The sequence below is a fragment of the Pan troglodytes genome, chromosome 16 (assembly GCF_028858775.2).
Source record: "Pan troglodytes isolate AG18354 chromosome 16, NHGRI_mPanTro3-v2.0_pri, whole genome shotgun sequence".
NCBI classification, from domain to species: domain Eukaryota; kingdom Metazoa; phylum Chordata; class Mammalia; order Primates; family Hominidae; genus Pan; species Pan troglodytes.
The window spans coordinates 37559580-37587354 of NC_072414.2; the positions used below are offsets into that span (position 1 = coordinate 37559580).

Here is a 27775-nt window from a genome sequence, read left to right on the forward strand (position 1 = left end):
CAAAAAATAAAGGATATAGAAACATTTAAAACAGCAAAACTGAAAGGTGAATAAAGTTTTGATTTATTTATTGCATTATATTTGCTCTTCCTCTTTTGCATTTCATAGTCCTTGAAATCCAATGGCCTTATTTTTGCTATGAATATAACACACACACACACACACACACACACACACACACACACACACACACACACACACACAAAGTGTTTAACACTTTCTAGATATAGTTTCTTTGAACTAACTTATTCAGAGCTACATTTTATGTTCTTTTATCTTCTTAAATTCTTTTGGTCTAACAGACTATGCAACACCTTTCTCTATTAGGTCCTCCTACTAACCATTTAATCTGTGTCACTGCTGTATTCTCCAGAGGACAGTTAGTGCCTTGAGGCCCTTGAATCTGAAGTATATTTTTGCTACTCATGATGTTTTTCTCCTGCCTGAAAGACTTTACTAATTTTTCTCTTCAGATTACATTTTACCTGTCTTTTAAGGTATGGCTTAAATCCCAATTCCTCTATTAAATTTTAAAACTTTCCCTAGTTACTTTCCACTTGTGCACTATACAACTGCACATCTGTGATAGGATGAATAATGGCCCCCCAAAGATGTCCATATTCAAGTCCTTGGAGTCTGTGAATGCTAGCCTCCATGGCAAAAGGGACTTTGCTGATGTAATTAAATTAAGGACCTTGAGATGGGAAGAGTAGCCTGGATTATGCAGGTGGGCTTAATGTAATCACAAGAGTCCTTATATAAAGGAGGAAGGAGGATCAGAGTGGGAAAGATGGTGATGTGACAATGAAAGCAGGGGGAAAAAGGCCATGTGATGTGGGGCCATGAGACAAAAAAGTTGCAGCCTCTCTATAAACTGGAAGAGGCAAAATTCTAGGGAAGCAGATTCTTCCCTGGAACCTCCAGAAGTAAGAAGCTGTGCTGACACCTTCATTTTTAGCCCACTGAGCCTGATTTTAGACTTCTAAGCTCCAGACCTATAAGAAAATAAAACTGTTGGCTGGGCACTGTGGCTCACGCCTGTAATCCCAGCACTTTGGGAGGCCGAGGCGGGCAGATCACGAGGTCAGGAGATCGAGATCATCCTGGCTAACAGGGTGAAACCCCACCTCTACTAAGAATATGACAAATTAGCCGACGTGGTGGCGGTCGCCTGTAGTTCCAGCAACTGGGAAGGCTGAGGCAGGAGAATGGCGTGAACCCAGGAGGCGGAGCTTGCAGTGAGCACAGATGGCGCCACTGTACTGCAGCCTGGGAGACAGAGCAAGACTCTGTCTCAAAACAAACAAACAAACAAAAAAAAACCATAAAACTGTGTTGTTTTAAGCTACCAAGTTTGTAATTTGTTACACCAGCCATAGGAAACTAAGATGACATCATGTCCTTTACATTCCTCCAGGTCCTGTTCCACATAATTCAGCACTTTATTGTCATGCTCACTAATTCTACTATGTTTAAATGGTAGAATATAAATTCTTGGTGGACAGGAACCAGGATTTTTACTTTTACCCCCTACAATGCCTTCCAGTTCTAGATATTCAGATGTTTGGAGTGAATTATAACTTTGGTGCATAAAAGGGAATGGGAGAGATGAAAGGCATTTTAAAAGAGATATAAATCAACAAACTGTATTTACATCCTTGCAATCAAATTCTAGTATTTTGCTTTTGAGCTCTGTGCCACATGCAGTGTTATGTTAAGCATATAGCAGCCATTTCACAGAGACTGGAACACAGAGGGTATTCAACAAACACCTGATGTGTTAGTAACCCCAAGAAAGGGTTCTTGGGTCGCATGCAAGAAAGAATTTGGTCGCATGCACAAAGTAAAGTGAAAGCAAGTTCATTAGAGAAGTAAACAAACAAAAGCATGGCTACTCGCCAGGCGCGGTGGCTCACGCCTGTAATCCTAGCACTTTGTGAGACCGAGGCAGGTGGATCACGAGGTCAGGAGATCGAGACCATCCTGGCTAACACAATGAAATCCCGTCTCTACTAAAAATACAAAAAATTAGCCTGGCATAGTGGCGGGCGCCTGTAGTCCCAGCTACTTGGGAGGCTGAGGCAGGAGTATGGCGTGAACCTGGGAAATGGAGCTTGCAGTGAGCCGAGATCGCACCACTGCACTCCAGCCTGGGCGACAGAGCGAGACTCCGTCTCAAAAAATAAAAAAGAATGGCTAATCCATAGGCAGAGCAGTGGCACGGGCTGATTGGCTCAGTATACTTATGGCTATTTCTTGATCATATGCTAAACAAGGGGTGGATATTCAATGAGTTTTCCAGGAAAGGAGGGGGAGTTCCTGGAACTGGGGGTTCCTCCCCTTTTTGGACCATATAGAGTAACTTCTGGACGTTGCTATGGCATTTGTAAACTGTGATGGTACTGGTGGGAGTGTCTTTTAGTGTGTTAATGCATTAAAATTAGTGTATAATGATCAGTGAGTATGACCAGAGGTCACTTTTGTCACCATCTTGGTTTTGGCCAGCTTCTTTACTGCATCCTTTTAATCAGTGGGGTCTTTGTGACCTGCATCTTGGGCCAACCTTCTGTCTCATTCTGTTATTAAGAATGCCTATCCTGGGAATGCAGCCCAGCAGGTCTCAGCCTCATTTTACCCAGCCTCTGTTCAAGACAGAGTCACTCTGCTTGGAATGCCTCTAACAGATGCATTGAGCTGAAATCTGTGGGGGTAGAGGGAAAAGGAGAAAGGGAAAAGCAAGATGGGTTTGGTACAAAGTCCGCCTTGTCTATTTAGCTGATTAGTTTTTGTCACATTAAGTAAAGTTAAAATGCTGAAAAAGATCATCAAATTTCCAACATGAATTGTTCTGTAAAGCAAAATAGAAGATAATTAAAAATTGGCAGGGTGTCACAATTTAATTTCATCCACTGAATTTAAATAACCAGTATTTTGGCCAGGTGTGGTGGCTCCACCTGTAATCCTAACACTGGGAGGCTGAGGCAGGAGGATCACTCCGGCTCAGGAGTTCAAGACAAGCCTGGGCAAATAGTGAGACCTTGTTTTTATTTTAAATAATAATAAAAAATAACCAGTATTTTCAAATTCATGTAATATGGTTAATACTGTGCTAAGAGATAAAGAGGTACAGACAACCCATAGGACATGGCTTCATTCTAAATGGCCTTACTATCTAGTTAGGAGATAATGCTAACTACCAACTAAGGTTGCCAGGCAGTTTATCAAATGTCGTATTGTGTGACGCAGACTTTACAGATTATAGATATCTGGAAATGGGGCTAGAGAATCAATACTTACTTCATTCATTGAATATTTTTTGAGAACCTATTATGATTCTCTGTGAATAAGAGCGTATGTTCGGAGTTTGCAATCTAATAGAGGGAGACAAGGGAAATAACTAATACAGAATAATTTAAGTGGACAGGCATGGTGGCTCATGCCAGTAATCCCAGCACTTTGGGAGGTTGAGGCTGGCAGATCGCTTGAGTTCAGGAGTTTGAGACCAGCCTGGGCAACATAGCAAAACTCGTTTCTACCAAGGGGGAAAAAAAAAGAACGGATTAAGTGCTAAAATAGCAGGATGCTTTGTAGTTGATAAAGGGTTATTACCGTAACTTCTGAATGAAAGGAGTAGTGGGATTGTGAATGATTTTAAAGTAAAGGCTTTAAGACTGAGCCTTGGAAGAGAAGTAGGACTTTTTTTTTTTTTTGAGACAGTCTTGCTCTGTCACCCAGGCTGGAATGCAGTGGTGCCATCTCGGCTTACTGCAACCTCCACTTCCGGGGTTCAAGTGATTCTCTGCCTCAGCCTCCTGAATATCTAGGATTACAGGCGTGTGCCACCATGCCCAGCTAAGTTTTGTGTTTTTGGTAGAGACGGGGTTTCACCATGTTGGCCAGGCTGGTCTTGAACTCCTGACCTCAGCTGATCTGCCTCCCAAAGTGCTAGGGATTACAGGTGTGAGCCACTGCACCCAGCTGAAAAGTAGGACTTTGAAAATGTTGATTAAGTCAAACTCTGTAAAATATTTGAAGACATTTATTTTGAGCCAAATGTGAGTGACCAATGGCCCATGACACAGCTCCAGGAGATCCTGAGAACATATGCCCAAGGTGGTCAGGCAGTTAGCAGAAAGAGGTACTGATTCAGACCCCAGGAGAGAGTTCTTGGATTTCGCAAAATAAAGAATTCGGTTGAGTCCATAGAGTAAAGTGAAAGCAAGTTTATTAAGAAAGTAAAGGAATAAAGAATGGCTACTCATGGGCAGAGCAGCGGCTTAGGCTGCTCACTGATTACACTTATAGTTATTTCCTGATTATATGCGAAATAAGGGGTGGATTATTCATGAGTGTTCCGGGAAAGGGGTAGGCAATTCCTGGAACTGAGGGTTCTTCCCCTTCTTAGACCATATAGGGTAACTTCCTGATGTTGCCATGGCATTTGTAAACTGTCACAGTGCTGGTGGGTGTGTCTTTTAGCATGCTAATGCATTATAATTAGCAAATAATGAGCAGTGAGGATGACCAGAGGTCACTTTTGGCACCATCTTGGTTTTGTTGGGATTTGGCTGGCTTCTTTACCACATGCTGTTTTATCAGCAAGGTCTTTGTGACCTGTATCTTGTGCCGATCTCCTATCTCATCCTGTGACTAAGAATGCCTAACCTCCTGGGGATGCAGCCCAATAGGTCTCAGCCTCATTTTACCCAGTCCTATTCAAGATGGAGTTGCTCTGGCTCAAATGCCTCTGACAAGGCTACAGTGTAGTTTTATATACTTTAGGAAGACCTAAGACATTCATCAAAACATGTAAGATGTACATTGGCTTGGTCTTGAAAGGTGGGACACCTGGAAGCAGAGACTTCAGGGTCACAGGCAATTCAAAGATTATCAGGCTGGCGTGGTGGCTCACGCCTGTAATCCTAGTGCTTTGGGAGGCTGAGGTGAGAGGATCGCCTGAGGCCAAGAGTTCCAGAGCAGCCTGGGCAACATAGGGAGACTCTACCTCTATATTAGGAAATAAACAAACAAAAAAGACTTAAGTTATTATCTAAAGACCTGGAGTCAATAGAATGTCTGGGTTAAGATATGGGGTTGTGGACACCAACATTTTGTTGTTGTTGTTGTTGTTGTTTTTTGAGACAGAGTTTTGCTCTTGTCGCCCAGGCTGGAGTGCAATGGTGTGATCTCGACTCACTGGAACCTCCGCCTCCCAGGTTCAAGTGATCCTCCTGCCTCAGCCTCCCGAGAAGCTGGGATTACAGGCACCCGCCACCATGCCTGGCTTTTTTTTTTTTTTTTGTAATTTTAGTAGAGACAGGGTTTTAGTCACCATGTTGTCCAGGCTGGTCACGAACTCTTGACCTCAGGTGATCTGCCTGCCTCGGCCTCCCAAAGTGCTGGGATTACAGGCGTGAGCCACCACACCCGGCCCAAGACCAAGGTTTTTTTTTTTTTTTTTGAGACAGAGTTTCATTCTTGTTGCCCAGGCTGGAGTGCAGTGGTATGATCTTGGCTCACCACAACCTCCGCCTCCTGGGTTCAAGCAATTCTCCTGCCCCAGCCTCCCAAGTAGCTAGGATTACAGGCATGGACCACCACGTCTGGCTAATTTTGTATTTTTAGTACAGATGGGGGTTTCTCCGGGTTGGTCAGGTTAGTCTCGAACTCCTGACCTCAGGTGATCCACCCGCCTTGGTCTCCCAAAGTGCTGCGGTTAACAGGCGGTTAACAGGCGTGAGCCACTGTGCCTTGCAGAGATCAAGGTTTTATTATGCAGATGAAGCCTCAGGTAGAGCTCTTATCAGACCTAAAAAGGTGCCAGACTTGGTTAATTCTCTCCTGGGTAAGGGAAAACACCTGGAAAGGAACAGGCTTTCCTACAGACTGTAGGTTTCCCCCCACAAGATACAGCTTTGCAGGGCCATTTAAAAATATGTCAAAGGAATATATTTTGGGGTTAAATAATTCAATTTCTTTCAGGGCCTGCTATCTGTCGTGATGCTATACTAGAGTCAGGCTGGCTTGGTGTCAAAAATAAAGTTCTAGAAAAGCTAGAAAAAGTCTGGCAGTCTTAAGATCTGTTTTCATGTGAATGCTGTTCAGCTCAGCCTGAATTCCAAAGGGAGGAGGGTATAATGAGGCATGTCCGACCCACCCCCGGACTAACCCCCCATCCCCACTTCCATCTAGATGATGGAATAACTAGATTTTCAGGTTTACTTTGGAATGCCCTTGGCCAAGAGGTGAGGGGCAGGGGGTCCATCAGTCAGTTGTGGGGTTTATAATTTTATTTTTGGTTTACAAAAGGATAGAATATTTCAGGTTGAAGCATAAGCAAGAGCACTGCAGACATGAAAGGGCATAATTTTAGGAGAATGCTCACATGGAATAAAGAATGTCTTGAAGGGTAGTACATTATTATTGGTGTTATAACAAGTTATCACAAACTTAAGAGATTATTTCACAGTTCTGTTGGTCAGAAGTCCAACATTGATCACGTGAGGATAAAATCAAGGTGTCATCAGAGCATTAGAGAGGCTTCAGGGGAATGTTTCCTTACCAGTTCCAGCTTCTGGAGGTCACCCACAATGCTGGAGGCTCCCTTCCTCTATATTCAAAGCCAACAATGTTGTATCTCTCTAATCATTCTTCATAGTTACTTGTCACTCTTGACTCTCTTTTGCAGTTTTGGAGGCCCTTATGATTACAATCAGCCCACTGGAACAATCCAGGATAATGTTTTTTTTTGAGATGGAATCTCACCCTGTCGCCCAGGCTGGAGTGCAGTGGAGCTGCTCAGCTCACTGCAACCTCTGCCTCCCTGGTTAAAGCGATTCCAGGATAATCTATTTCAACACCAGGTAATTAACAACCTTAATTCCCATTTGCTATGCAAGCTAACATATTCACAGCTTCTGGTGTTTAGGCTGTGGACATCTTTGAGGGGCTATTATTCTGCCTACCATAGTTAATAAGAAGGAGCTAATACTAAGAGGAAAAGAGGCCCAAAGAGGAAAGGGTGTGAATGCACTGATAAGGGCAATGGGGAACCAGTGCAAGTTTCTGAGCCTTGCAAATTCTTATTTTTTTGAAATAAGCTTTGGTTGCAGCTGAGAAAACTGAACAGGCATAATTGGGGAGCAACATTAGGAGGCCACCATTACAGTTGAGATGAGAGGGTATAAGCCGGAGATGGCAGAGCTAAATCGTTTTCTTTGGTCCAAAGCTGCCTATGCCCTTTTCTAAGTGTTTTCCAACAGAATTCAAGAGATCATTCCACAGGATCTCAGCAAGTGCAGTTTCTGATAACTTGGCCGAATTTGTTCAGTAGCTGCTGCAACGGAGGGCTTAAATCTTTCATCTACACTTAACAAGGGGAGCCCGGAAAAGTGGCAAAACCCTAGTTAGCAAGGCTGAGGCTCGCAGAGACCTAGGCATCGAATTTTTTAATGGTCCAAATCGCAGGGAAAGCGAGCACTCCGTGTTCTGAAGGTTTTCCCTAAACACGGAGACAACACTAAAAAGCTGTGCCGCGTGAGGGCTGAAAGTCCTGTTTTCTCCCTAGCTTCAGGGAACAAAGCCTGACGGCTCGCCCGCGTCCAACAAAGACAACGCTCTTCCGGTCTTCGTGACCCACCCCGTGAGCAGCCCAAACCGACCACCGTCCTCCCCCAGCTCCCACCAATCGGATCGCAGGGACTCGAGCCCCACACTGCTGAGTCCGCTGACACTTCGTCCGGGACCAGACGACGATATCAGCGCGGGGTCCCCACAACGCCATGGGGCAGAGCCAACTCTCGAGCGCGTGACTGAAGCCTGCAGTTTTTTCGCCCCCGTCACTTCCGGGTGCGACAATCTCTTCTGTCCGGCCAGCCACTGGAGTCGTTAGGTGCTTCCTTCTTGCTTCTGACGAGCTACACGTTTGCTTCTTCCCTGTGTTCCCAGCTGGAGGGACATGAGTGTCCCTGGGCCGTCGTCTCCGGACGGGGCCCTGACACGGCCACCCTACTGCCTGGAGGCCGGGGAGCCGACGCCTGGTACGTACTGTCGGGTGGGAAGCGCGGCCCGGGCTGGGTGTGAGGGGCGGGGACCTGAGTGAGTAGAACTCCGGAGAAACCCTGGGGGAGTAAGCGGCTTTTGGCGGCTGCGGCCCCCGGGCCCTGCCCCGAGTGCAGAAATGGGGAACCGCGCCGGCCCCTCTGCCCAGCGCAATGCGCGGAACTGAAGTCCCGAGGGGAAGCTTTGTATTGGGGGTGCAATTGAAGGCGGTTGATGGTGAAGCCATTCTGAGTTTATGTGTTGACTCCGGTACGTCATTGGTTATTTGTCATACGGCAGTGGTGGGGGATGGATTTACCAGAAAGATGATCAGCTTATAATTCAGAGAGGTGACGTATCCTATAATATTGACCACTCATGAAATGCTTGGTCAGCTTGGTGATATTACTTCATCCCTATTCCTGCAGCAGTCTTCTCGACCGAGTTCCAGGAGGGATTTAAGCTCTAATGCCCTAAGGCATCCATTGAATGGAATGAATTAACTTGCTGTGCACCCAAAATGGTACTATTTATGTACCATCCTTGGGAGAACTGAGAAAATGGTCACTCAGAGCATTTTCTGTGTTCTGTGCTTCAGATGAGGCCTTAGATGAGAAAGGCTGCAGGGCTCCTTGGATATGCTTTTTCTTTTACCTCCTGTTTCAGAAATATAGGGGTTACCCCCAAATAGTGCTCTCAGCACTTTCCTGTTCATGCTTTTCCTCAAGGATCTCTTCACACTTTCATTAAGTCGCTTCTATAAATATGACTTCCTTGTATGTATTTGAAACTTGGGCCCCTCTCTTAACTCTTGTTTACTTCTCCATCTGCTAGCTGGATACTTTGACATGGCTGTTTTGCACTAATCTCACGTAAGGCATGTACATAAATGAAAACATGTCTCATCCTGTTAATGGTGGTAGGTCACTCTGACTTGAAGCTTTGAAATTGCTCTGGACTTTTTCCTCTCTCTCTCCTTCCACCTCTAGGGGATTCTCCTATACAATTCCATCTCCTTGTAATTTCACCTTTAAAACAGCCGTTCAAAGGCTGGTTCACCTCCAGTCTTACTCTTTCAACGCATTTGTCCTACTGCTATCACATCACTGTCCCAAGATAAAGCTTCAGTCATGTCATTCCTGAACTCAGAAACCTTAAATAGCTCCTCACTACTTATTAACAAAGGTCCAAACCATTAACTTGGCATTTAGAGGCCCTTACTGGCCTTCCGGTCTTAAAGCTCACTATTGCTATGCTGCATATGCCCCATGCCTCTCCAGAAGAATCCTGTACTGTATTCCAGCCTTTCCTCATGCTGCTTTCTTTACCCATATTGCATCCATTCCACTCCTGCCATAGATTTCTTCCCCATTTGGAAATAGTCCTCACAGATTGTTGGTGGGAGTGCAAATTGGTGCCAATTTCTTAGGAGGGCAGTTTGGCAATGTCTGTTTAAAAAATGCATAAACTCTTTGTCCCAACAGTCTACTTCTAAGAATTTATCCTACAGAAAGTGACACAAATATGCAGATAAGCAAGGAAGCTCACTGCAGCATTGTTTGAAATAGCAAAAAGTGAAAATAACCTAAATAATCCATCTATGGGGGACTGGTTAAACAAACTATGGTAGAATTCTATTCTGTTAAAAATAATGTAGTAGATCCCTATATGTTGGTATGGAAAGATACCTAAGATATATGTTTTAAAAGTTGCAGAATGGTATGAGTAATATTTCGTTTGTCATAAAAATAATATATGCATAGATACGCAAAGACAATTTCTGGAAGGCTCTGTGAGAAACTCCAGAGTAGCTCATGCTGGAGTTAGAGGGTAAGAAGGAGTATTTTTACTTTTCAGTTTGTGCCTCCCTCTGTAGTGTTTTAAGTTTTTACAGTGAGTAACACTCGAATAGACAAAGAGGAATGAAAACTCCATCCATTCTTTGAGCCTTAGCTCAGTGTCCACACTTCCTTTAGGAATTTTTCTTAGACTTCCCTAATGAAAGTCGCTCTCCCCTGAATTTCCATAACATTTTCTGTTTCTCATTTTCTGTAATTCCTCACTTCTCATATTCTGTGATTCCTCGTATTGTGCCCTTCCAGGGAAGGGGACTTGCCTTATTTATTGTTGTAATCTCAGAACCTGGTACATAATATAGATGTTCAGCAAACCTTTCTCGTATGAATAGAATAAGGACCCTCCCTTTCTTCTTCTTTACCCTCGCACAATGAAGCACCTTGAACTTAGTAATTAAATATATATAAAAACTTGAGTGACTTCTTAGCCATTGGAAGCAGAGGGTAAAAGAGAAAAACAAAACAAAACAAACAAACAAAAAATGAGTAACTGAGACTCATCCAATAATTAACCAGAACATTGGGGTGGGAGGAGGGTTTGTGAGTTAAAATGTATGTATATATTGTTAAGCGAAGTGAATTAGTTGTTATTCCTTAAAGTTGAAATGCCCTTTTTTGGGGTGTTCCTATCATAAAACATTAAGAAAATTGTTTTCTATATTTATTAATACTTAAAGTTGCTGATTGCATTGTTATTGTAATCAAGCCTTAAGCAACGGCATAATTGGTGGATATAATTTATTCACTTCCTATACAGTTGGTACATTAATATCCCTAAGTGCTTCACTTTTCTCTGTCTCTCTCTCTATATATATTTTTTCTTTTTTTGGTTTTTGTATTTTTATTTTATATAGTGCTTCAGTTTCTAGTTAGCTCTTACCTATTTGAATGTTGCCTTGCAACTTTGAGAAGTCCAAAGTTTGTTCATGTGTTTCGTAGGGTTAAAATAAAAATTATATAATTTTATTTTGATTTTCAAAAAGCTTCGAATATGATAGCATGTTGTTTTCCTCAATCTTTTTTTTTTTTTTGAGGCAGAGTCTTGCTCTGTCGCCCAGGCTGGAGTGTAGTGGCACAATCTTGGCACACTGCAGCCTCCACCTCCCAGGTTCAAGCAATTCTTGTGTCTTAGCTTCTCGAGTAGCTGAGCTTACAGGCATACAACACTATGCCCGGGAAATTTTTGTATTTTTAGTAGAGATGGAGTTTCACCATCAACTGGTGAAACTGGTTGACTGGTCTCAAACTCCTGACCTCAAGTGATCTGCCCACCTCAGTCTCCCAGAGTGCTGGGATTACAGGCATGAGCCACTGTGCCAAGACTGTTTTTCTCAATTTTGCCAAAATTTAAATCTGTGGCACAAATTGTACTTAGAAATGTGTCACAAGCAATGTGTTGTGATAACTGTTCTATAGAGTGATGTAATTTGATGTTACTGATGGTTACCAGACTATAATTGAAGAGAGATGTTTCAGAGTTTAATATTAATCATAATTTTAGTGTATAATTTTAGTAAAGTGACCATCTTACTTTTTTTTCTCTGATTATAAATCAGTGATTCCATCTTACAAACCATTAAACCCTATTTAGAAATTGTATTTTTCTTGGTAGGAATGGTGATTGATATTCATCTTAGATGTTTTTGAATACCTGGCACAATGCTTACACTTTTATTATTCAAAGGAAAGTGATGAGGCATTGATCCCAGCATCAGGTCTAGATTTATACACAAGACAATGATTATACACCATTTTCTATGGTAAATTAAGTTGTTGAATCTTAAGAGAGAAGAAATTCTTAGAAAATCCCTCTTCTCCTCCCTAACAAATAACACAACAACCCCCCTTTTACATGTAAATAACATATCGAACTATATGCAAAATCAATGTTGACCTACATTTTTGTTTCCATAGAATTGAAAACATACTTTATTTTAGGCATTGCATTTTTGTTTATATAATTTCTTCATGCTTTTGAAAGCAAGAATGCTTTAGTTCAGTGAGCGTTACCCACGTTTTGGCCTCAGGCTCCTTTATTTTATTTTTATTTTTATATTTATTTATTTTTTTGAGACAGGGTCTCGCTCCGCTGCCCAGGCTGGAGTGCAGTGGTGCGATCATAGCTTGCTGCAGCCATGAACTTCTGGGCTCAAGTTATCCTCCCACCTCAGCCTCCTGAATAGCTGGGACCACAGGTGTGTGCCACCGTGCCCAGCCATTCTGGGCTTGAGCACTTCTCCCACCTTGGCTTCCCAAAGTGCTAGGATTACAGGTGTGAGCCACTGCCCCTGGCCCTCAGACTCCTTTGATAATCCAGTGAAAACTATAAGTCCTCTGCCCTGAAAAATATATAAAGATACAGAATTTTGTGTATGTTAATGTTCATTTATCATAGACTTTACCTTATAGTAGTAACTTAAAAACATTTTTTGAACATTCATGACTCATTTTTTAAAGGAAGCTCAGAGGTAAAAGTTTAAAAAGAAAAGAAGGATACCTGTGGTTGGGAGAGTGTGTGTGTGCTCTCAACCCCATTTGTGGGCTCCTTTCTACCTGCTACTCCCCAACCTCCTTTTATTAGCTGTGTCAATTTGAAAGGTTCCGGCTGGTCAGAGTGCAGTGGTGTTTACAACTAATTGATCACAACCAGTTACAGATTTCTTTGTTCCTTCTCTAATCCCACTGCTTCAGTTGACCAGCCTAAAAAAATAAAATAAATAAAAGGTTCCTAAATTTGATTTTTGCTGGGGACAGGTTTAAGTGACACTTCTCCAGATGAAGGGTTAATAGAGGACTTGACTATAGAAGACAAAGCTGTGGAGCAACTGGCAGAAGGATTGCTTTCTCATTATTTGCCAGATCTGCAGAGATCAAAACAAGCCCTCCAGGAACTCACGTAAGCTAATAAAAAACCAGATATACACTCATTTCCTCTGTGGTGTAGTCATAATTTGTATAATTGTATACTGTGTTAAGACATAATATTTTTTAACATGCAATTATAATTGAGTATGTCTATATCTTTATTGATAGCAGATGGGAATAGAGGAGTACATAGTATTCTAAATGTAAAAAGTGAAATGAATACTCCTAGGGTGTTTGATCTCTTCTAAGAAGTACTCCTAAATCTTACCTAGAATCTGTGATTAGGTTTGGCGTTTATCATTATTTTATGAAAGTATTGCCTATTGGGGATTGTTCAGGTGGATATACACCTGTTTCTGAGTAGAGTTGAAAAATTGCCTCCATAAAAGTCACGCTTGTTTTCAGTTGCTAGTTCAAATGAGTTGCCAGAGATCTGTAAGTATCTTTTCTGAGATGATCTGTTTCATTCCCAGTAGATAACTTTACTAGTAAGTAAAGATTAGAGGATATGTTAAGAAAACAGTTTAAGATAGAACAGAACCCATAGAGTGGGATCAGTATACAAAAACATATACTCTGGCTTTATCAGCTCCCATCCACAGACAACAGACTCAGCTTCTGCCTCCTCCTGGGTCGGGACCTCTCTGGATAGCCCAGGCTGGTCTGTCTGTCATTTCTTTCTGTGGTGGTCAGCTTTACACTGGCTACAAACTGCTGCTGCTCTGAGACCTACCCTTTGAAAATTTACTTAAGAGGCCTTTATTAGGGCAAAAGGAGAGGAATAATAACTGTGCTTATTTTATAATTATAAGTAATGTTATAATCCTTAGTGTTAAGGTGCTAAATGCATATAAAAGTGGTACTGAGGCCGAGTGCGGTGGCTTACACCTGTAATCCCAGCACTTTGGGAGGCTGAAGCGGGCGGATCACTTGAGGTCGGGAGTTTTAGACCACCCTGGTGAAACCCTGTCTCTACTAAAAACACAAAAAATTAGCTGAGTGTGGTGGTGTGCACCTGTAGCCCCAGCTACTTGGGAGGCTGAGGCAGGAGAATCGCTTGAACCCAGGGGGCTGTTTGTGGTGAGCTGAGATCTGCGCCACTGCACTCCAGCCCAGGTGACAGAGTGAGACTCTGTCTCTGAAAAAAAAAAAAAAAAAAAAAAAAAAAAGTGGTACTGAGTTATTCTAAGACTACATGTGTACTACTATAGTTAGGGAGTTGGCAACCTTCTCAGTTTTGTGCTAATCCCAAACAAGATTTTTTTTATCCCTAGCGCGTGATATACCTTATATTTTGATGCCAATCAATCTTTGTTGTTGTATGAGATGTGATAGATGGAAGGTAAGAAACTCTGCAAGCAAACATATCTGAAAAATACTTTACTTGCAGGAAGCTGGGAATCAAGTTTTAATTGCAGAGTTTAATTGATGATGATATTGTCTAAAATTTAGTGTTTCGAATAGCCCCTACTTATCTTCCTAGGCACCCAGACAACAATGATTATTTTGACGATGATAGTAAAATTAGCTACTGTTTGTTATTATATGTACTATATGCCCAGCACTTTAACATATCTCAGTTACTCCTGACACCAACTTTATGAAGTATCTAGTATTATCCTTATTTACAATTGAGGAAACTGAGGCTCAGAGAGGTTAAGTAATTTGGAAAAGATTACACAGGTAGTATTAGAATTAGCTATTGAATATGATGCATTAGTAGTTAATATGCTTCTTGACTGTTAAGGAAAGGTAAACAAATTTCAGAGAAAGGAAAAAGAGAGTATTTCCTCCTCTTTTCCCCATCTCCACAAATTTCACTACTAATAAAGATATAGGGGAAAGAGTACTGGACTGAGAGCCACCTGTATTCTAGTCCTGGCTCTGCCATCAAACCTTTGGTAAAGCCTCTTCACCATTATAGAAACAGGTCCACAGAGAAGTAAAGGAGAAGGTAGTGGTAGGTAGGGATTAAGTTTATTTTGTAGCTAACAATGAGTAAGGAAGACCAAGAAAAAAATTTAGCTTTATATATAAGAAAGGTTATAAATATTCATTTATATGTATTTATCATTTTAAGAACATTGGAAACTAAAAAAACAAGGTTCTGGGATCCAGGCCCCTAAAGTAGCCACAGAGGTGCAGTTGTCAGTGGCCTCCATGGAGCTCCCTTCGAGATAATTCACACTTGGAACTTGTAAGGAAGTAGCTTTTCTCTCAGATAATCATTCCTCAGACACTGCATTAAGGCTTCACAAACATTGTCAGCATATTTACTGTAAATTATACAAAGCTTCAAGGGAATGAAGTTGAGTCATCTTTTCTGCCCCACTGTATTCTCTGGAACTTTCTCCCTTTTTTTGAGACTGAGTCTCATTCTGTCACCCAGGTTGGAGTGCAGTGGTGGGATCTCGGCTCACTGCAACCTCTGCCTCCTGGGTTCAAGAGATTCTCCTGCCTCAGCCTCCCAAGTAGATGGGATTACAAGCGCGCACCACTCCGCCCAGCTAATTTTTTTGTATTTTTAGTAGAGACAGGTTTCACCATGTTGGCCAGGCTGGTTTTGAACTCCTGACCTCAAGTGATCTGCCCACCTTGGCCTCCCAGAGTCCTAGGATTACAGGTGTGAGCCACTGTGCCCAGCCACATTCTCTGGAACCTTCTTTGAGAGTGGCCAGACTTACGGGTCAGGAAAGCACTGTACTTAAAATTACAGTTGTATTATAAAGGGTACAGATCAGGACAAGCCAATGCAGAGACACACAGGGTAGTGCCTGGGAGGTTCCTGAACACAAAACTTCTGTTTCCTCTCCCAGTGAGAGGAAACCCCCACTGCCAGCACATCAGTGTGTTCAGCAGCTTGGCGTTCGAGGCTGCAGTGAACCATGGTCATGCCACTGTGCCCTAGCCTGGGTGACAGAGTGAGACCCTATCTCAACAACAAAAATTTAGTCTTTTAATCTATGTACTTGGAATGTCTCTATTATTTAGATGTTCTTTCTTTGTTATTTTTCATTAGCCTCCCATCTTGAAGCTCTAGGGGCCCATCATGAGTCACTTTATTAGCGTAAACTCAGGTGTGATCCAAGGAGCTCATGGATAACAAAGACACTTCTGTCACTTGGAAAATTCCAAGGGTTTTAGAAGCTCTGTGCCAGAAACCTGGGACAAAGATCAGACAAATTCTTTGTTAGATAACAGGTGTCTGTTCAGATCTTTTGCTCATTTTAAAATTGGATTGTTTTTCTTATTGTTGAGTTTTAAGAGTTCTTTGTATATTTTTGATATGAGTCCTTTATGTGTTTTGCAAATATTTTCTCCAAGACTGTGGTTTGTCTTATTACTCTCTTTACAGTATCTTTTGCAGAGCAGGAGTTTTTAATTTTAATAAATTTATTTAATAAATAAAAAATATAATCAGTTTTTTCTTTTATGAATTGTGCTTTTGGTAGTGTGTCTAAAAACTCATCACCAAACCAAGGTCACCTAGATTTTCTCCTGTGTTTTCTTCTAGAAGTTCTAGTTTTGCATTTTACATTTAGACCTATGATTTCTTTTGAGTTAATTTTTTGTTGTTGTTTTGAGATGGAGTTTCTCTCCTGTTGCCCAGGCTGTAGTGCAATGGCACGATCTTGGCTCACCACAACGTCTGCCTCCTGGGTTCAAGCGATTCTCCTGCCTCAGCCTCCTGAATAGCTGGGATTACAGGCATGTACCACCACGCCTGTCTAATTTTTGTACTTTTAGTAGAGCCGGGGTTTCTCCATGTTGGTCAGGCTGGTCTCGGACCTCAGGTGATCCGCCTGTCTCGGCCTCCCAAAGTGCTGGGATTAGAGGTGTGAGCCACCACGCCCGGCCTATTCTGAGTTAATTTTTATGGAGGCTTGTAAGGTCTGTGTCTATTAATAGATGCATTTCTTTGCGCATGGATATCCAGTTGCTTCAGCACCATTTATTGTTGTCGTTGTTGTTGTTTGAGACAGGGTCTCACTCTGTTGCCCAGGCTGGAGTGCAGTGGCACAGCCTTAGCTCACTGCAGCCTCCATTTCCTGGGCTCAAGTGATCCTTCCATCTCAGCCTCCCAAGTAGCTGGGACCACAGGCGCACACCACCACACCTGGCTGATTTTTGTATTTTTTGTAGAGATGGAGTTTCACCATATTGCCCTGGCTGGTCTTGAATTCCTAGGCTCAAGTGATCCTCCTGCCTTGGCCTCCCAAAGTGCTGGGATTACAGGTGTGAGCCACTGTACCTGGCCACCATTTGTTGAAAAAACTATCCTTTCTCCACTGCATTACCTTTGCACCTTTGTCAAAGAGAAGTTTATTGTTTTTGTGTAGGTTTATTTAATAAGGGTTTCCTATTCTGTTCCATTGATCAGTATGTCTGTTCTTTTGCCATTACCATGCTGTCTTGATTTCTGTAGCTTTTTGTTGTTGTCGTTGTTTGTTTTTTTTTTGAGACAGGGTCTCACTCTGTTGCCCAGGCTGGAATGCAGTGGCGCGATCTCAGCTCACTGCAACCTCTGCCTCTCAGGTTCAAGTGATTCTTGCACCTCAGCCTCCCAAGTAGCGGAATTATAGGTGCGCGCCACCACGCCCAGCTAATTTTTGTATTTTTTGTAGAGATGGGGTTTCACCATGTTGGCCAGGCTGATCTTGAACTCCTGACCTCAGGTGATCCCCCACCTCAGGCTCCCAAAGTGCTGGGATTACAGGAGTGAGTCACTGTGCCTGGCCAGATTTCTGTAGCTTTAAAGTAAGTATTGAAATTGGGTACTGTGAGTCTTCCAATTTTGTTCTTCAGTGTTGTATTGGCTCTTCTATGTCTTTGCCTTTCCATATGAACTTTAAAACAGTTTGTTGATATCTATTCGATAACTTGCTGGGATTTTGATTGGGATTGCATTGAATCCTTAGATCAAGTTGGAAATAATTTGCATCTTAAAAAATATTGAAGGGCTGGGTGTGGTGGTTGATGCTGGTAATCCAAGCACTTTGGGAGCCTGGGGCAGAAGGATCTCTTGAGGCCAGGAGTTGGAGACCAGCCTGGGTAATGTAATGAGACCCTGTCTCTACAAAAAAATTTAAAAAGTCAGCCTGGCATGGTGGTGTGCACCTGTAGTCATAGCTACTTGGGAGGCTGAGGCAGGGGATCCCTTGAACCAGGAGTTCAAGGCTGCAGTGAACTATGATCATGCCGCTGCAGTCCAGCTTGGGTGACAAAGTGAGACCCTATCTGAACAACAACAACAGTTGAGTCTTTTAATCTATGTACTTGGAGTGTCTCTCTATTATTTAGATATTCTTTGATATTTTTCATTAGAGTTTTATACTTTTTGCATATGGCTCCTGTATATATTTTGTTATATTTGTACAACCATATTTCACTGGGGATGGGGAGCTACTATAAATGGTATTGTTTTTTAAATTTCAAATTCATTGCTGGTACATAGGAAAGAAATTGACTTCTGTATATTAACCTTGTATCCTGAAATCTTACTATACTTGCCTATTAGTTTCAGGAGGATTCTTGTTGAATCTTTGGGAATTTCCACATAGGAAATCATCTGGGAACAAAGACAGTATTATTTCTTTCTTCTCAATTTGTATACCTTTTATTTCTTTTTCTTGTCTTACTGTATTAGCTTGGACTTAAAGTATGATGTTGAATAGGAGTTGTGAGAGGGGACATAGCTTGTTCTAGTTTTAGGAGAAAATTATGTAGTTTCTCACCCTAAATGTTAGCTGCAGGTTTTTCAAGGTATTCTTTATTAAGTTGAGGAAGATCCTCTCTAGTTTGTTGATGGTTTATAGTCATGAATAGATGCTGGATTTTGTCAAATGCTTTTTCTACATCAATTGATAGGACCATGTAATTTTTCTTCTTTAGCCTGTTGATGTGGTAGATTACATTGATTGAATTTTTGAATATTGAACCAGCTTTGCGTATTTGGCAGAAATTTTACTTGGTTGTGGTATGTAATTCTTTTTACACGTTGTTGGATTCAATTTGCTAATATTTTGTTGAGGAGTTTTATATCGATGTTCATGAGAGATACTGGTCTATAGTTTTTCTTTCTTGTAATATCTTTATCTGGTTTGGCTTTAGGGTAATGCTAGCCTCATAGAATGAGTTGGGAGGTGCTCCTTTTGCTTCTGCAGTTGTTGCCCTTTATCCAAAGGAGGATATGTTCCAAGACCCCTAGTGGATACAATATTTTAAATAATTTTGTGCATGAAACAGAGTTTTTTGACTGTGACTTATCACATGAGGTCAGGTGGGTCATTCATTGTCCAAATGTTTCAGGTTTTGCAACATTTTGGATTTTCAGATTATGGATGTCAACCTTTATACACTATGTTTTTTCCTATACTTACATACCTATGATAAAGTTTAATTTATAAGTTAGGCATAGTAAGAGATTAACAACAATAACTAATAATAAAATACAGCAGTTATACTATAATAAAAGTTAAGTGAATGTGGTCTCTCTCTCAAAATATCTTATTGTGCTGTACTTACCCTTCTTGTGATGATATAGCACAGCTGCAGTTGACTGTACGTGCCTCAAACTGAAGAAAGCAAAACTGCAGATAAAGGAGGACTGACATATTTTCTGGAAGAGACTGTGGGGAATTGGTATCACGTCTTCCTTAAATGTTTGGTAAAAATTACCAGTGAAGCCGTTTGGTCCCGGTACTGTCTTTTTTGGAAGGTTATTACTTACTGATTCAATTTGTCTAATAAATATAGGCCTACATAAACTTCCTGTTTCTCCTTGTATAAGTTTTGGTAGTTTGTATCTTTCAAAGAATTAGTCCATTCCATCCACATTATCAAATTTATGAGCACTGAGTTGTTGAAAATATTCATTTATTATCCTTTTAATGTCATGGGATCAGTGGTGATTACTGCTCTTTCATGAATAATACTAATACTTTGGGGTTTTTTTTTCTTGATTGGTCTCACTAGAGGTTTATCAATTTTATTGATCTTTTAAAGAACCACCTTTTTGTCTCATTGATTTTTTTGTTTTCCCCCTTCTATTGTTTTCTAGTTCTAACAGCCTATTTTTGCTGTCCTGCGTATCTCGGATGGTTGACTTACTGGGTTTTCCTCTCATCCATTCTGTATTTCACTTTCTGTGATCTCTAGTCCAAGCTGGAGGGACAAAGTTATTTATTTATTTATTTATTTATTTATTTATATTTGTAGAGACGGGGTCTCACCCTGTCACATAGGCTGTAGTACAGTGGTGTGATTATAACTCACTGCAGTTTCTAACTCCTGGGCTCAAGCAATCCTTTTGCCTCAGCCTCCCAAGTAGCTCGGACCACAGGTGTGTGCCACCACACCCAACTCATTTTGTGTGTGTGTGTGTTTTTGTTTTTGTTTTTGTAGAGGGTCTTGCTTTGTTGTCCACACTGGTCTTGAATTCCTGGCTTCAAGCAATCCTCCTTCCTTGGCCTCTCAAAGTGCTGGGATTATAGGCATGAACCACTGTGCCCAGCCAAGAGACGAATTTATGACCTGTAGGGTATGCCAGACTCAGTGCTGGATAGTAGAGATGTTGTAATTGCCCTGAGCCTGTTCGTTGCTATTTCTTTTTTTTTTAATCATTATTCTCTAGATAGCACAGTTTTACAAGCAAATCACGTATTTTTCTTTGTAGCATTCTTTAAAATATTCAGGTAGGTGACCCTTTTAATGTCACTTATTCCTGTGATCCTAACATTGATTGATGTGGAAAGAAATATCAAGGAAGTTGGCTTCTCTTCCTCAATGAGTTTTGAATCAGAACTGTAATGAGAAACATTAGAAATTATCTGGTCTGATCTTCTCACTTTGTAAATGAGGGGAGTTAGGCCAGAGAAATAAACTGAATTTCTAAGATCATATAACTAACTGGCTGTTGGCCGGGGAAAGCTATGATTTCCAGTCCTATGCTTTTTTCATCTTGCTGCTTAATTATTCTTTTTGACTTACTATCCCTTGATACTGCATCTTCCTCACCTCTAATCTGAAAAACCATTGTTCCTCATTTCCTTTATGGGAATGTTGCAATTTTAAGATATATAAAACATTGAACTTCTTGGGCAAAATACTATAAAAAACTTCTTTTTTGGAATAATACAGAGAGTTGTTAAAAGTAACAAGTAATAAAATACTTTTAAATGATTGGATTATTTTAGTTATTAGAAATTGAAGCAAGAATAAAAGACATTTAGTTATCAGAATGTGGCTTTAGAATATTATTTTGAAAAATCTTATTCTATATTAAATAAACCTTAGAGAGTTAATACATTTCCTACTTAATTTCTAACTGTTACCATTAACCAAGATGAATATGATTCCTTTTAATGGACCGGTACTTTAAATATGTAGAGTTTGTCTTGGCTGTGTGTTTTTGTTTCAGACAGAACCAAGTTGTATTGTTAGACACACTGGAACAAGAGATTTCAAAATTTAAAGAATGTCATTCTATGTTGGATATTAATGCTTTGGTAAGTACGATTTAGTTGATGTAATTTAATGACATCTTGTCTTAGCAATAGCTAAGACTCAGCTAAGCAATAGCTAAGATTTTAAGCTTAGAATTTGTCTTTTTAACAAGAAACCTTGATTGAACTTCTGTTGTGTTGAATTATTATCTTTCAAATGTTGAATTTGTAGTAGGAAATTGAACTTATTTGTGCATTTGGAATAGATCTGCTTATAACTGAAGACTTAGAAAAGAGAACTTAGACTTGGCACAGTGGCTCATACCTGTAATCCCAGCACTTTGGGAGGCTGAGGCAGGAGGATTGCTTGAGCCTAGCAGTTCAAGACCAGCCTGGGCTACATAGTGAGAACCCATCTCTACAAAAAGTAATTTAAAAAAATAGTCGGGCGTGGTGGCACATGCCTGTAGTCCCAGCTTTTCCAGAAGCTGAGGTGGAAGGATTGCTTGAGCCCAGGAGGTCGAGGCCACAAGTGAGCTGTGATTGTGCCACTGTACTCCAGCCTGGGTGACAAAGGGAGACCCTGTCTCAAAAAACAAACAAAAAGAGCGAACTGGAAGTAAAGAACCTTTGGGGTACCATTTTTTTTTTCTTTAAAGAAAGTGCATTTCTCTTTACCAATTACATGGTTTCTTAAATTAGCATTTTATTTAATTATATGGCATATTCATAATGCTATAATAAATTAATGCCATAGGCTGAAGTGGACGCTTTGAGAATGATCAGTTATATCTTTCAATATAAATAGTTGAACAGTTGAATTTCATCAGAAGTTCTATAGCTTTTTGATGAGAAGAAGTGATACTCTGTATTTTAAGAAACAAGGAATTAACCAAAAAAAGGAACTTGTTGCTACCTTTATTTTCTGATGAACATTAAAAATAGTTTTGTTTGTGGGCAGGGCACGGTGACTTATGACTGTAATCCCAGCACTTTGGGAGGCTGAGGTAGGAGGATTACTTGAGGCGTGGAGTTTAAGACCAACCTGGCCAACGTAGCAAGACCCCATCTCTATTAAGAAAAAAAGAAGCTGGGTTTACATGACTGTAGCCATTCATGCATACCTCAAAAAAATGGACTTTTCTTTGGACAAAGATGGTTTACTAATGTTTTCCATTTGTAACAATTAAAAACAAAGTTCATATTCTCTGGCATTAGAGGCTTGTGGAAATAAATACAGAGCCATCTGCCCAGTAGTTCCTGGTTTCTTGCGAGGGAGGTGGGCAAGGCTACACTGACCTACTTTTGTGTTCCCCACTGAAATCGTGTTGCAACAGAAGGAATATTTGTTGAATGAATGAATGTTGAATGAATTAACCAAGCAGATGTAATACTGTTGCTTTAGTCTGAAGGGGCAGGATGGAGTCTTCCTCTTTCTTCTTCTCTTAGTCAAGGGTAGTTTTTATTATCATCTGGGAACTGAAAACTGGAAGGCCCAGGACATGTAAAAAGGGACTGTAACTTCTGAGCTAATCAGACAATGACTTTACTTGCAGCTACATTAAGGCTGTGAATCTCTCTACTGACGTTTCTTTCATTTCTTCTCTTTCTGTAACCTTGTCTGAAAATAGGGTGCTTTTCTTCTTCTCTCTGACATCTCTAGGCTTGCATCATCCTCCCATCTTCTCCTGACATAAGACTTCATTTTAGATTATGCAGCTTGGCTGAGTTGTAAAGTCTGTACTTAAGACTCCTCAAGAAGGAAAGTGTCCTCACAGAGATCATTCTGCTTAGTCTGACTAAAGCAGCCCAAGGAATGGATTAGACTTGTCCACAGTCCTTTCTGTCCAGGGCTCTGTGGCCACAGTTTGGGTTTTCCTTATGGGCAGACACTTCACTTAAACTGTTTCATGTGCTCTGGCTCAGTCTGTCTCTTGTAAAGGCAGAGAGAATGTTTTACTTTTCTTAAATGAAACTGATAGCATTATTAGATAGTCTTATCTGAAATTTTAGAAGTATATGTTTTTAAAGCAAAATATTGTCTATGCCCATCTTAATATAAATGTCTATTTTATGTTTAGTAACACTTTTGTCAATCTGAACTAAATCAAATGTTTTTCAAATCCTACTAACAGTATAAGGAAATCTTTATTTTGGAATTAAAATGTGAAGATAAGGCTGTAAAAATTTTGACCAATTTAGGAAGCACAAACTATCATTTATATATTGCCTTATTTATTCATTTTGATATTTTAGTCTATTTTAACTTGACTTTTCATTTATTTTTCCATGTTAAGTTTGCTGAGGCTAAACACTATCATGCCAAGTTGGTGAATATAAGAAAAGAGATGCTGATGCTTCATGAAAAAACATCAAAGTTAAAAGTGAGTTGAAAATTCTTTCACATTCTTTACAAAAGTAGAGGTTTAATTGTTTTTTTTTTTTTCAGTATTCTTTTTTTTTTTTGAGACGGAGTTTTGCTCTTGCCGCCCAGGCTGGAGTGCAATGGTGCAATCTCGGCTCACTGTAACCTCTGCCTCCCGGGTTGAAGCGATTCTTCTGCCTCAGCTCCCCAGGTAGCTGGGATTACAGGTGCCCGCCACCACGCCCACCTAAGTTTTGTATTTTTAGTAGAGACAGCGTTCTACCATGTTGGCCAGGCTGGTCTCAAACTCCTGACCTCAGGTGATACGCCTGCCTTGGCCTCCCAAAGTGCTGAGATTACAGGCGTGAGCCACTGTGCCCAGCCAGTATTCATATTTTGACTTTTATACCCTCATATACAATAGCATAATTCATTCATGGTACATTGTTTTCTTTGTAAAAATGTCATTGTTTAAGAAATATTAGAGACAGGGTCTCACTACGTTTCCAAGGCTGGTCTTAAACTCCTGAGCTCAAGCAGCCCTCTGGCCTCGACCTCCCTAAGTGCTAGGATTACAGACATGAGCCACTGCATGCAGCCTTAAAAATACCATTTTTTTTTCAACTGCACTCTGAGCATTTTTACTAATAGCTGGGCTGATAGGCTTAGATTCTCTGGATATGCCCTACAGTTCTCATTTAATAAGAGTTTAGAGCAACAAATTTTTTTGAATCAAAGGGACCTTAAATTATCCCAAATTTAAATGTCCAAGATGAAGTTTATTAGTGTGAATGAATTACCTCAAAGCAGAGCACTGTTATTTTCAAATTAGGCTAAACCTGTAACCCCTGATTGCTCTCTTGGTTTTTAAATTTTTTTTTTAACACAGAAAAGAGCACTTAAACTGCAGCAGAAGAGGCAAAAAGAAGAGTTGGAAAGGGAGCAGCAACGAGAGAAGGAGTTTGAAAGAGAAAAGCAGTTAACTGCCAGACCAGCCAAAAGGATGTGAAAAGTTGTGTTTGTGTGTTTTCTTCTCCTGTCCCATATTTGGGTTATGATGACTCAAGTGTAGACTGAAGTTGAGGTAGTGCCTTACGCCATTATGTCATATGTTGAAATCCTTATTCCGGTATTACTGTGTCTCCATGCCTTTTTTCCAAGTAGCAGACGTCATGTTGCTTGGTTTTTGATATTTATATGTAAGTTTTTCAAATTTTGTTTAATTTTAAAATTTATTATTTTGATCTTGAATTATTTATAAACTGGAAAGTGGTTTGATTATTGTGAGTCAAAACTCTAAGTGGTTAAAAATTAGTATGAATTTTTTAGCTTCTTAATGAATATGGATTTAAAACTCTCCAGTTCTTATTTTATGAAATGACTTGCCTTTCTGGTAATACAATGCTGATTTTTTAGTAATTGCCTTTTCATTACTTTGTTAAGAAGAAGTGCCAGCTGTTTAATCACACCTACCCCTGGAAAAGAGGTAAACCTTTTGAACAGTTGAATTTCATCAGAAGCTCTATAGCTTTTTGGTGAGAGGAAGTGATACTCTTTATTACAAGAAACAAGGAATTAACAAAAATAAGGAACTTGTTGCTACCTTTCTTTTCTGTTGAACATTAAAAATAATTTGGTTTGTGGACTGGGCATGGTGGCTTATGGAAAAGAGGTGAGCCTTTGTGAAGAACATAATGGAAAAGTGCATGCACGGGAAATAACAGCACTTTAGGTGTAGTTCAGGTGAGCAAGATGCCAGATAGATTCTACTAACCATATACTCTTTCTGCTTCTTAGCGTCGTTGTCACTGCTTCTGTGGCTTTTGGGTTCAAAGTAGATTATATATATCCCTAAAGCTTGGTGGAGGTAGTGGAGCTATCACACACTCAAATGAGCTTGTATATTTATAATACAATATAGTATTATAGTAACAGTTATCATACACTGAGATATAGTTTCTGTGCTTGTAAAAAATTCTTGAAGTGAGGCCGGGTGCGGTGGCTCACGCCTGTAATCCCAACACTTTGGGACGCCGAGGCGGGCGGATCACGAGGTCAAAAGATTGAGACCATCCTGGCCAACATGGTGAAACCCCGTCTCTACTAGAAATACAAAAATTAGCTGGGTGTGGTGGCGTGCGCCTGTAGTCCCAGCTACTTGGGAGGCTGAGGCAGGAGAATTGCTTGAACCCAGGAGGCAGAGGTTGCAGTAAGCCAAGATCGTGCCACTGCACTCCAGCCTTGGTGACAGAGCGAGACTCCGTCTCCAAAAAAAAGAAAAAACAATTTCTTGAAGTGGAATGATGTACATCAAGTACCCACTTTATAGATAATTACAGGGATGGTGAAAAATTAGTAAATAGCTTCACAAAAGAGGCAGCGTGATACCTTTAGTGTTTTCTAGAATTTTTTTCTGGATATTATATGTAAGAATTTATTGGTTGAGGGAAATACGAGATTTCAACGTTTAAAATCAAGAGTGTATTGTTTACTGTTTTACAGTATTATTTAATATCCAACTGGTCTCCAATCTCCATTACATAGGGACTGTACAGAGCCTGTGAAGATGTATGAATGGTATCTTTTATAATCCACAATACATTTCTGGTAAGATGGAATCACTACCTCTGATCACATATCAGGCTAACGATGGAGAAAGCATTAGGTTTAAGTTGAGGGCTAAGAACTGGTTTGTTTAAAGGTTTAAATTGTTGGAAAGAGCATTTGCCTTCTTTAATGAATGATGGTCTCACAATTCAGTTGACTTTGACCTAATATTTAAGAATATAAATATATTTTATTTGAAACGCTGAGTGTTGCCCTCAAACACTTGCTAAAACTGCCTAGGGCAGGATTCATTAGGGCTTGCAGACAATGTCACCTAAATTGCTGAATGTACTCATTATAATATGATATCTGACAAAGGTAGTACAGCGTTTCTGAGTCATTTGGGACCAACTGCAGTGGTTGTTTAAAATGCTGGTTCCTGCACACAGTTCTCTATCTACTGAAGCACATCTGTTTTCTTTGTTTGTTTTGCTTTGCTTTTTGTTTTTAAAGTTTCCCCCAGTGATTCCAGTGCACCTGAAAAGTTGAGAACCACAGGCTTAGTGGTACATTGGGGTTTCCCACGCACGGCTGCATAGCATTATCACCTGGGAACGTTAAAAAAAATACAGACATTCTTGATTCTTAGTGTAGTTATGATGTGGATCCCACGTATTTTTTAAAAAGCTCTCCAGATAATTTTGATGTCACGAGTCACTAGTATAGACTATCTATCTAGTGAGTTGTATTATAAGCAATGAAATACTTTAAAAGCTACCCAGTAACTCTTGGGATTAATTTTATGAAATAAATTCTGAGCTACTGCTTTTGATATAGTCAGACTTAAGACTGAACCCCAGTAGACAGGCAATAGATATAGAATTCTGGTTAGTTAATTGAACTTTTGTGACCTGTTTAAAAACAAATCAAATTTATTGAACAAATGACAAGGCACAAATACTTTCAGAATTGTATTTCAGTTTTGAAGATTTAAAAAAAAATGAAAATAAATATATATTAGTATCCTCTATTTTAAAGTCAATTGTAAACCAGAAGTACTGTTATTTTGGTGATTAAAATCCAAAACTTTAGCTGTATTTCAGTAACAAAAACATACCTTACTAGACTGTGATGGCTCACACCTGTAATCCCAGTGCTTTGGGAGGCTGAGGTGGGAAGATTCTTTGAGCCCAGGAGTTCAAGGCTGCAGTGAATTCTGATCGCACCACTGAACTCCAGCCCGTATGACAGAGTGAGACCCTGTTTCTAAAAACAAAACAAACAAACAAACAATGTATCTTACTGACTAAACTGGAATGGAAATCTTATAAATTAGTGTTGTATTTTTCTGCAAAATAGTGAATTGGTACTTGGGAGACTTCTGTTCTTTGTTGAAAAAAATTGCTTTTGTTTTGAAATTATATCACTTGTGTTCTGAACTAAAATGATGGGAGTTCATTTTGTATTTACTTTGCAGTAAGTATCATGTAAATATGCAAATGTTGAATGTAATATAGATTGTGTCCTCATTGAGTTTTTGGGTGATACAGTTTATAAATATAACAATTATACACCCTCATACATTCGTCTGATTTTGAGCTTGTAAGATGAGAACTGCTTTTTACACATTTAATTAAAAAAGTCTCTGAATTATCTGA

General features: G+C 40.2%; 1 protein-coding gene across 4 annotated transcripts; it reads left to right on the forward strand.

Annotated features, from left to right (window-relative positions):
• Positions 1–27775, forward strand: BLOC1S6 (biogenesis of lysosomal organelles complex 1 subunit 6). Of its 4 annotated transcripts, XM_054667523.2 has the most exons (7): positions 1–46; positions 6689–6863; positions 7568–8039; positions 12651–12792; positions 21181–21268; positions 23503–23589; positions 24460–27775. In XM_054667523.2, exons 3-7 carry the CDS (start codon positions 7958–7960, stop codon positions 24577–24579), a joined length of 519 nt encoding a protein of 172 aa, XP_054523498.1. In that variant the 5' UTR covers positions 1–46; positions 6689–6863; positions 7568–7957; the 3' UTR covers positions 24580–27775. The 4 variants fall into 4 exon arrangements, 2 of the variants coding, with proteins under 2 accessions (XP_054523498.1, XP_024204958.1); XR_010151660.1 differs by lacking the exons at positions 1–46; positions 6689–6863; positions 7568–8039 and adding exons at positions 8074–8310; positions 19306–19479; XR_010151661.1 differs by lacking the exons at positions 1–46; positions 6689–6863; positions 7568–8039 and adding exons at positions 8104–8310; positions 19306–19460.

What these genes read in the sequence shown, in the direction of transcription:
- BLOC1S6 (XM_024349190.3), top strand. Translation starts at nt 8,214, where the DNA reads ATGCGCGGAACTGAAGTCCCGAGGGGAAGCTTTGTATTGGGGGTGCAA. An exon ending in GAGTTTATGTGTTGACTCCG is followed by an intron (nt 8,311 to 12,650) that starts GTACGTCATTGG and finishes TGCTGGGGACAG; the next exon opens with GTTTAAGTGACACTTCTCCA. An exon ending in TGTTGGATATTAATGCTTTG is followed by an intron (nt 21,269 to 23,502) that starts GTAAGTACGATT and finishes TTCCATGTTAAG; the next exon opens with TTTGCTGAGGCTAAACACTA.